General features: G+C 53.2%; 1 protein-coding gene and 1 pseudogene across 3 annotated transcripts in view; both read left to right on the forward strand.

Annotated features, from left to right (window-relative positions):
- LOC112406267 (oxysterol-binding protein-related protein 9-like) overlaps positions 1–6,193 on the forward strand; it is an 8,756-nt pseudogene extending 2,563 nt beyond the window's left edge.
- Positions 1–9,435, forward strand: part of MINDY4 (MINDY lysine 48 deubiquitinase 4) — a 134,151-nt gene extending 124,716 nt beyond the window's left edge. For all 3 annotated transcript variants that reach the window (XM_024755053.1, XM_024755055.1, XM_024755054.1), the window contains one exon: positions 7,504–9,435. In XM_024755053.1, coding sequence (XP_024610821.1) covers positions 7,504–7,552 — 49 coding nt within the window. In that variant the 3' untranslated portion in view covers positions 7,553–9,435. The remainder of the gene's footprint in view (positions 1–7,503) is intronic.
- Positions 9,436–10,504: the final 1,069 nt, after the last annotated feature.

A 10,504-nucleotide genomic window follows, 5' to 3' on the forward strand; every position in this document is an offset into this window, starting at 1 on the left:
TGGTCTTTCCTGAAACCAGTTCTATTCCCCCCATCACTTGCTCCACCTTGATGGCTCGGTCCATCTGGGCAGTTAACACGGTGAGACTTTTCCCAGCCTCATTCCCGGAAAGCTGAGTGGTGAGTGAATAGTGGGAACGCAGGGTTTTTCCCCCTCTGTACCCATCAGATAACATACCCCACTGTAATGGGAAACAGCAGGCCCAGCCTCCTGGAATCCTGTTCTGAGGGCTTGGATTACAAAGGCTTTGCGTATTGTTTTCATCCCAGATTCTCAAACAGCTCAAAGGGAGAAACTTGGGAAAGTAGCCTTCGAGGTCAGAGAGACCCGCTAAAGCTGGGGCCCTGCCTCTTGGGGGATAAGTCCTGCTGCCTTGACAGGAAGGGCGTATGGCCCGAGCTCAGGTCGTTTCCAAGGCCAGTTAGTCCAGGCTGAGAAGCAGCCGAGCGCTCATGGCAGGATAGGCTCACCTGCGGGCTGGCGGGGCTTCCCTCTCATCACCTCAGCCTCATGGAACCCCCGGACTGGACTCCATGGAAGAAGCAGCCGGATGGGACGCGCTTCTTGCTCTCAGAGTTCACAGTCAAATAGAAGTCAAGTTCAGAATCAACTCAGTTCTAATCCAGGGAGAGATGCGCCGCCTGCCCTCAAAACCACCTCTGTTGCCCCATAAGAACCTCTGACCTTCACGCTAACCCACGTGGAGCACGCCACATCCCTGGCCACCTGGCCACCTGCTTGGGATCCACAGAAAGGCCCTTGGACACCGCCCGATACGGCCCTTCCTTCTACAGATGGGGTCGCCGGTGTGGAGGTCTGACGCCAGGCCACACCTCGAGTCAAGAGCAGTTCAGGGCCTGGGGCTTAGGCCGGTGCTGTCCCAGCCCAGTGGACGGTCACTGAGCAGGCAGTGTGACTTCCCGCCGCCTGGCTTTGTTGCCACGGTGACAGTGCACAAGACCGGACTGCCAGTTTTGCCTTCGGAGAAGAGCATCCTAATTTGAACCGTCCCCGGGCCCTGTGCTGTCTCCACTCTCTGGTGTGACGCACACCTCGATCTCAGAGAAGCTCCTGTTACCTTCGCTCGTGTCTGTCCCCCAGCCTCCTCCCTCCTCTGTTCTCTGACCATCTCAGAAAAAAAAAAAAAAAAGACTCATTTATGATCATTTCCAAAGAAGACACACACAGTGACCTCTCTCAAGCTTCCAGCCTCGCTAGAATGGGAGAAAATGAAAGGGTTGTCAACAGGCCAGAGAAGAGAGGAAAGAACTCATCATAACCGGGGCCTGGGCCTGGGCGACAGATGTTTCTGTTTGGAGGCTCAGACAAAAAATTGAAAATGTAACTTCAGCTGGGAACGGTGCCTTTGAGGGGCTGGAGCTGAGCACCTACCTCCCACACCTGTGTGCCCGCCCGCCTGAGGAGTCTGCTGCAGGCTTCACGCCTCTGCTGACACCCTTCTTCCTAGATGCCCTCTTCACAGTGCCTCTCACCCATTGAGGGAGGGCTCCTGGGTGCTCCCACTGCCCAGCCCCCTCTTGTGAGTCCCCTGCCTGCAGCCCACGCGCACAGCCGCCCCTGGTGCACCTTGTTCATGGCACGTGCAACGCCACTGTGCGGGGCCGAGCACCCAGCAGGAGTCTGGAGACCCCAGCTGCGTCCTGGCTCTGCTGCCGTCACGTGGCACGACCTCCGGAAGGGCTGGCTCTGTCTGGACCTCAGTTTCCCCATCTGTCGATTGGGTAAAATGAAGCCTTCCCTGAGCTGCTATGAGGTCGAGAGGAGATGTAGAAGCATTCCCTCTCCTTTGGAGACCTCAGGGGGCTCACAGGCAAGTGGGGGGAGGAGGAAGAATGGGAGGAGGCAGAGGGGAAGGGACGAGAGAGCAGAGGTGGGCCATGGACAGGGCTCGGTGACCACCGGGGTCAAAGGGGAGAGAGAGTGAAGTGTGAGGAAGACTCAGGTTTTCCCTCTGGTGCCTGGGCTTGACGAGGGGCAGGGCGTGTACAGGGGGTGTGTTCCCTCAGCAGCATCCCTGGGAGGCCAGCACGGAGCTAGAGGTCATTGAGGGGACGGAGGCAAGTGAGACCAGCTCTGCCCTTTAGGGGCTCACCGTCTAGCAGGAGAGGGAGACCCCATGACAGCATGGCCGGGGAGAGCCTGACAGCAGTGCTGAGGGAGGATACTTCCGGAAGGAGGGCTCCTGGATCTGACCCTGAAGGAGAAGGGGTGGAGAGGGAGGATGGTCCTTCCAGGTGGAGGGCGCAGCAACCGGCCAGGTTCGCAGGTGAGAGACGGCCTTGGGGCTCATTCTGTAGTTGCTCTGACTGCCAGCAGCTGGCGCTCAGGACAGGACACTTGCACGCAGGGTACTTGTCTGGAAATCCAAAGTGAGTCAGAGAAGTGCTTGGGTGTATTTCTGCTGGTCAGCTCTGGTGGCTTTAAAACCAGGCCTGCCCTCTTCTCCTTGCTGATACAGCAAGACATCATGTTGAAAATCTGTGAAGTCAGGTAACTGCTGCTCTGATGCAGTGATGGCTGCTGGGGAAGCAAGGGATTCAGTCGTGGGCAAGAGATGGGCCTGCCCATGATGCTGAGCTGACCTCAGCTCTGGGGACCATGGCATCTTCGCTGAGCTCAACCCCGAAGCCAGTGGTCCTCAACTGGGGGCATTTTTGCACCCCGGGGGATATCTGGCAAAGTCTGGGGACATTTTTGGTTGTCACTAGTTTGCGGGAGGGTGCCAGATGTCCTACAGTGCACAAGACAACCCTCCCCCCGCAACAGAAGTATCCCGATCGAAATGTCCGCTGTGCCCAGGTTGAGGAACGCTGCTCTAAACTCTCACACCCTCAGCCTCCTCTACATCAGCATAGCTGAATGAGCCTTGACGGTGCCTCTGCACTCAGAAACCGGTCCATTCCATCCCTCCCTTTTCTCTGTCAGCCCCTAATTGCATATGCAGAGTTCTTCTTTTTCATCCTTGTAACTGATCCATAGACTTTCAGAACCGTTCCTACGGGGGAACCATTCATCCCCTAAATAAGCACAGTATCCCAGCATTTCAGCCCTTTCAAAACGTCTGTGCTTTGATTTCCTCTTGTAGTTGTGAACTGCTTCTTTCTGTGTTTCTGATACTCTCCCTGCCTCAACACCTGTAGTCCAGGACTGGGTAGGTTAGTTACCTCTGTGAAAAGCCTCACAGGTAGCATAAACCTCCCAGCCTGACCTTAGGGCTCGGTGACTGTTGCTGTGACCTGGGCTCTAGCAGCAGATGACTATAACTCACCCCTGCACTGAAGCCAAACCCAATTTTGTCCCATTGGGAGCTCACAGGAGGAACTTCTGTCTGCCTGTCAGTGTGGGCAGAGGAGGACGATAAGGGAAGGGCCTTGGGGGCCAGGCTGAGGGTGGATCTTATAGGGATACAGAAGTCTGGTCTATTTCTGACTCTTCCCCCTTCTTCTCTCCATGACCGGGGGCAAGAATCCAAACTGGTCTGGGCAGTAGTTTGGTCTTTGCAAACCTGCGTCCCTGGTGCCTGTCTGGAGCCAGGCTGTGGGTGGGAACGTTACTCCCCTCTCTTCCTTCCATCTGCCACCCCTGGATGTCTGGATTCAGGATGTGTCCCTAGTGTCTAAGATTTTGATAGGAAACTTACAGAGGCTGATACTCCTCTACAAATCTTACAGGACAGGACAGTAAGTCCCCTACATACGAACGAGTTCCATTCCAAGAGCGCATTCGTTAAGTCCGATGAAGTTAGCCTAGGTACGCAACTAACACAGTCGACTATATAGTACTGTACTGTGATAGGTTTATAATACTTTTCATACAAATAATACATAAAAAACAAAGACAAAAATAAAGAAAACATTTTAAATCTTATAGTCCAGTACCTTGAAAAGTACAGTAGCGCAGTACAACAGCTGGCACACGGGCTGGCGTCGAGTGAACAGGCAAGACGAGTCACTGACTGGAGGAGGGAGAGGAGGTGGGAGATGGTAGAGCTGAAGGATCGTCAGCGACAGGAGACGGAGGGCAAGCTGCAACTGCACTCACGCCTGATGTGGATGGAACGCACGTTTGCATCTTTGAAAGTTCGCAACTTGAAGGTTCGTATGTAGGGGACTTACTGTAAAAGCTTTTCGATGATGGGTTTCAAAACTGCAACAATGATGAACAGAGCAAGAAAACTGAAAACCTCAGGTTGCACGGTAGAATCACTCAGGCTTTGTCTTATGTTGCTACAGCTTGCTAACGTGCTGTTAACCCAGTAGATGCTGTAGGTCCACCTACTCCCTTGGAACCTGTGGTTATCTCAGTGCCTTCCCAGCTCGCCTTACCTCCCGAACCTGCTCAGTCGTGCAAGTCAGAGCTGCATGTGTCTTCCCCACCAGCTGAACCTATATTGGCTGCCCTGAGACATCATCAGGCTCCAGCACCAAAAGTGCAGGCAGTGGGCACTCACCAAGGAGCAGCGGTGCAGGCAGTGGGCACTCACCAACGAGCAGCGGTGCAGGCAGTGGGCACTCACCAAGGAGCAGCGGTGCAGGCAGTGGGCACTCACCAACGAGCAGTGGTGCAGGCAGTGGGCACTCACCAACGAGCAGCCTGACTTCTCCCGGGGTTGCCAAGTTGTCTCCAGATACCTGCCATCCCAGTGTCTCTCCTTCAAGCAGTGAGGAATGCTATGATGCTGATGGAGTCCATCAAAGTGGCTCAACCCCAAAGCGTCTAATAGATTCCTCTAGATCTGCCTCGGTGCTGACACACACAGGAAGCAGTCTAAAGCACCCAGGTTCCAAAGAATCACTGAATTCTTCCACATCCAGTGGAACAAGTGACGCTGACCGTGTCGATGCACATGTTACAACTGACGATAAAGCAGAGGCAGGGTCCGTGGATGAGCACGAGAGGTTATCACACATTTCTTATCACGGGTTAGGCTTGGAATGGATCTTACTAAGGTAGTTCTATCAACAATTACTCTTGAGAGAAGCCCTCTTCTAGAAATATATGCAAACTCTTTGCACATCCAGACCTGCCTCTGAGTATCTGTGACCAGAAGGATCCCAGGGACCAAATGGTTCAGGTGGTCAAATGGTAGCTCTCAGACTTTCGTGCAGGAAGCCAAGGATCCGTTGCCAAAAAGCCACGCAGCTGCATTTTGGGTGAGACCTTGCAGCCTCATGAGGCACCGCCAAATGACGCTGGAGAGAACAGAGAGCTGGTTTTAGAGGCACTAGTTTCTTGAAACAGTATAACATTCGTGGCTGAGCAACTTTTCCGTCATCCGCCCATCTCAGCCTTTTTTGCTGAGTGTTTTTAACGAGAAGATGCAATCCAGCATTCATACATGGACCGCATGAAAATTTCTTGGGATGTTGATTGGCGTGCACAACATAGGGCAGGGCTGTGCCTTGTGTCTAGACTATGACCACTGTTAACATTCTCACATTCCCCAGTGGTTATGGAAGGCTTGTCCTTACAGCGCCGTGGGTGGAGCTAGGAAGAGAATGCACATATCAATTGTTCCCATATGCAAATATCGTCTCCCATGCTACTCCTGCACAGAATTACCACGAAGATTTTTTTCTTCTCCAAATGACAGATCTTTTTGCTCACTTGAAGGGAAATGGAATGGTGTAAAATACGCAAAATACTCAACAGGGGGTCATACAGTCTTTACAGAGACCAAGAAGTTGCTGGTAATCAGGAGGAAAGTAGGTTGGAAGAACAGAACAGAGTATGAATCCCACTCACTGCCTGTGCAAGGCTGTCTCTCTCGACCTAAACATCAGAGACGTTGATGTGGCCATTGAAGCAAGGCACAAGCGAGAAGAAAGACAAAGAGCAGAAGCCTGAGGAAGGAATAGAGAGAAATTCAGCGGGGGTCTAGGTTATTCACGAAGATGGAGAGCGTTGGCTTTATGGCGAACCACGACTGAAACTTCGTGATGCTTCTAAGCATTAGATTGGGAAATACAACAGCCTTACTTTCGGAGAACCTGTTCACTCCCTTCTTGCAGCAGGTCCAATCTCAGGGATATAGGCAGACCTCAGAGATACTGTGGGTTCGTTCCAGACCAGTGCAGTAAAGCAAGTCATACAAATTTTTGGTTTCCCAATGCATGTGAGAGTTATGTTTACACTATCCTGTAGTCTGTCAAGCATGCAGTAGCATTATGTCTAAAAAGCAATGTACACGTCTTAATTAGAAAATACTTTATTGCTAAAAATGCTGTCATCTGAACCTTCAGTGAGTTGTAGTCTGTCTGCGATAATAACATCAAAGATCACTGATCACAGATCACCATAACAAATTTAATAATAATGGAAAAGTTTGAACTGCTTCGAGAATTACTCACATGTGACACACACACACAGAGAGGACAAATGCTGTTGGAAAAATGGCACCCATAGACTTGCTCGACACAGGGTTGCCATAAACCTTCAATTTGTAAAAAAAAAAAAAAAAAAAAAAAACAAAACCACAGTATCCGTGAAGAGCGATAAAGTGAAGCCCAATAAAATGAGGTCTGCCTGTACTGGACTTTCCAGCGCAGATGTACAAGTAAAGTGAAAGCATCCCTGTTTTCCTCCTCTGTGGCAGTTACAATTTTGACTTCAGTCCTGAAGAAAAACTTCAGGTTTTGAAAATGTCTGCTCCCTCCCCAAACCCCACCCCCTGGGAAGCGTTTCTAAACCCCAGTCTCAAAGTCCGCGCTCCAGTACTGCTGTTGAGGTGTGCAACAGCTGTTTCCTAGTTTGTATAATCTTAGGATGTACATCTATGTGTAATACGCCTAATGCCAGATTTTTCAGAAATATTTCATCTGCTATCAATGATTCCTCTGCGTTGTTTTTAGAAAACTAGTTCCATGTATTAAAATCAAGTGCTGGTCTCACCTGTAATAACTTTAATTTTGGAATTGGACTATTATTAAATTGTGTCTAACCCTGGACTCCTGTTTAGTTATACTCAGTGCTTCTTAAGGCTTCATAAATTTTTTAAAAAGGCAAATCAGTGCCTTACTGAACCGCTCACAGCCCTTCACTAGCGGTTCTTAGAGCAAAGCCCAGAATCCTTGCAAGGCCTCCTGGGTCCTATGTGGTGCCATTCCCGCTGGCTCCCTATGCCCTATGCCTACCTTTCTGGGCTCCAGCAACTGGACCTCCTTCCGTGCCTTGAACCCTCCAGGATGTCTCCATATCTAGGTCTCCCCATGTGCCTTTAAAGTGCCACCATCAGGCACCCCTGGAAAGTGGCTGGATTCAGATGCGTGTAGATCACGCACCTCATTTGAGGGGTTTAGGTGCATTTGTTTTGTAGGAGCCTGGTGTGTAGGCCTGTCTGTGAGTGTGGAGGGGTGAGGTGGGCATGTTGGAACCTGAAATCCTCGAAGGCCCGGAGAGAGGAATGCCGGTGAGTGAGGACAAGAGCTGGCTCCTGTGTGGGCCTCTGCAGCTCTAACTCATTCTCTGTTCCTCTGCTCTTAGGTGGAAGGGGGCATCGGTGAACTGGAACGGCTCAGACCCCATCCTGTGACCCTCCATGTGGGTGAGCCCCATGGCTCCAGCACACATCACTGGGAGTGACGGCTGAGCCCTGGGCCTCAGGGACAAGTCTGGGCCAGCACCTGGGCCAGCACTGCTGCAGAAGCGTCCAGAACCTCCCTGCCTCTTCCATGAAGGGCCTGCCCAGGACTGTGCTGTGGACCCAGAGTGCTGCTGTGCAGCCCCTCGCAGCTGAGCGGTGACTGCCAAGGCCTGGAAGGAGGCTGGTGGGGCCTCTGCTGCCTTTTCTCTGCATCCCTCCCTCGCTCCCTGCGGGGCCGGCCCCTCGCCAAGCCTCTGATATGGTCGGCCCGGGACCCTGGGCACTCGTTATTCCTGATGGTTGGCTTTCTATAAAACAGGAGTCAAACCCATGCTGAGGGCCGAACCTCATTTGTTCTGTTGCCGCAAAGGAAGCATGAGGTCTGGCCGGCTCATGGCTGGGGCGGGGATGGTGATGGGTGGAGGGGCCCCAGAGCCCCGGAGGCCTGTGGGCTAAATCGTCACCTAACGAGGGTCTCTGCAGGGCAACCATGCCCTCTGGCCCACTGGTGTCCCTGGCTGGGCTTCTGGTTTGGCCTGGCTTCTGTGGATCAGCCCCAGGTCTAAGACACCAGGCGGCGAAAGCTGTGCCAACCTGGAGACACTCAGGCTCCCTGGGAGCCCATCTCGGGGCCGACCTGGATCTCTGCGAGGCCCCATGAGGACGGTCGTGTGGACCTGGAGGGCAGGCTACACCTGGCCAAGCAGATACGAGGAAAAGAACCTTTCAGGGAGGGACCTCCTAGCCAGGGAGAGCGACGAGGTGAGGATGAGAAGAGGGACTGAGTGTGGGCCCCCCGTGTGGCTGCAGCGGGGCGTGTGCGGAGAGAACTGGCTGAGCTGCTCCCGTGGGCAGAGCCTGTGGAGACCCTCGCATTCCAGACTGAGGGTAGGATAGGTGGAAAGGGGGAAAACTCCATAATCACTTGTGAAGGGAAAATTGTACTCGGAGCCTCCTTCGTTCCAACAATTTATATCCAACGGATTCCAAACAGGAATACGAGCAAGTATAGAAACACAGTGGGAGGCTGGTGAAGAAGAAAGACCAGAGAGAGAGTTTTGTCAAAAACAGAAGCTGGGGGCCCCTCTGCAGTGGCTCCCAACGATGGACTGAGCGAGGGCGCCCAGTGGTAGGGCACGGCCCCCAGGAACCTCTGTCACCTGTCTGTCCACATGGGAGTCACATCATGGCGGAGCCACATCCAGGGCCCACCCTGCTGTGCCCCGTGGGTGCTTGGCTGGGACTCTGAGTGGGGTCCGAAGAGGTGGGTGTTTACACGTGGCGACCTGGGCACGCACTCCTCCCTCATGTGCCCTGACCCAGGGAGAATCGTAGTCACTGCACGGCAGCCAGTCCCCAGCCTCCGTGCACCCCCTTGGGCTCAGGACACAAGCAGCTCGGGGGCCGTGCTCCCCGGCAGTGCTGGCTAAAGGGAGACCCCCTCCTCTTTAAGGACCAGGCATGGAGGGGGCAAAGCTGGCATTTGGTGGTGACAACTAAAGAGCCTGTTTTGTGCTCTTGTGAGCTGGGTGAGAAGAGCAGTGGCCGGACTGTGGGTCTTTGGGGAGCGGCAGGGAAGAACTGGCAGAGGGCGCTTTGTCCGGGCCCCCGTGGAGTTTGCTGCGTGAACTCCAGTGGCCATTCACAGCAGGCGTCCAGCAGAAACGCTTCCTATATGTCCCTGAAATGTTTATGCGTTTGTTTTCCTTGGCCAGGATCGGGCCTCTCCAGCTGAGCGACCGGGTGGAGGAAGTCGGTTTCCCTGCAGTGGCCTTGTTTATCAGCCTGGGAAGGAAAAGTGTGTCTTTTCAATAAAACACTTAACCTCCTGACCAGGGTGCCATGGGCGGAGCTGGAGAAATCAAAATATTCCCAGCGTTGCTTGGGAAGACCAATTGCAACAAATTACAAAAGCACTTTTCTAGAAGCTGAGACATAGGTACATGTGCAGCAGGACGTCCCTTGCCTGGGACTTTTCTGGGAAGGAAGATGAGCGAAGCCCAGCGCCGCCCTCTCCCAGGTCCACAAGTCAGAACGAGCCCACGGTACCGCTGCCAAACCTACGGCAGAACGGCAGAATGAGATACAGGCCCTGCTTCCTCACACGTGGTGCTCTCCTGGGCTGCGTGGTTTTCTAAGGAGGCTGTGGGTAGTCTTCAGAGGGCCCATAGCCCGCCCCGCCCCACCCCGCCACCAAATTAAATTAAAATCTTTGTGTACATGTACAGTTGTGTAATTTTCTGGGGAGAGAGTCTACAGCCTACCTCATCGCCTTGATCTTGGAACAACACCCCTCTGTTTTCCCCCAGAAGGTTAAGAACCATATCCTAGGGTCGAGTGGCCTCTCAAAGACGGAACCTGGGCTTGACTGTTCTCTCTCTCTGGCCGCCTCCTGCACGGGGGAGCCGGTTTATTGAACACACAGACCTCAGTGGGATGTGAGCAGGAAGCAGCTTTATTCTTTCTTATTGCAGTTGGCTCTCTGTATCCGTGGGTTCTGCATCGGCGGATACTGAGGGCCTAACTGTGGGATTTGAGCATCCTCGGAATTTGGTACCCTTGGTGTATCCTGGAACCAATCCCCCTTGGAGACCGAGGGACGTCTGTATTTCCCCGTGGATTCTCTTTCTCTAGATGGTTCATTTCTTTGTCTCTGGATGAAAGAGTGAGCCAATTCCACTGCCCTTCCGGCAGTGTGAACGGAAGTTGCTGATGGCAAACACCTAACTCCACTCTCATCACTGGAAAGATCCTCCTCCCCCTGTTCTTGTGGGGGACCTCCCACCCATAGGGGTCTCTCCTGAGTCAGGTGACTCGTCCTCAAGCTGGTGCTAATGGGGGCTCCCAGCACCTGCCCCCATCCACCTTCCGGTGGAGTCAACCTCTCTCCTCCCCTTTTAA

Source organism: Neophocaena asiaeorientalis, unplaced genomic scaffold (assembly GCF_003031525.2).
Source record: "Neophocaena asiaeorientalis asiaeorientalis breed wild unplaced genomic scaffold, Neophocaena_asiaeorientalis_V1.1 scaffold36, whole genome shotgun sequence".
NCBI classification, from domain to species: Eukaryota; Metazoa; Chordata; class Mammalia; order Artiodactyla; family Phocoenidae; genus Neophocaena; species Neophocaena asiaeorientalis.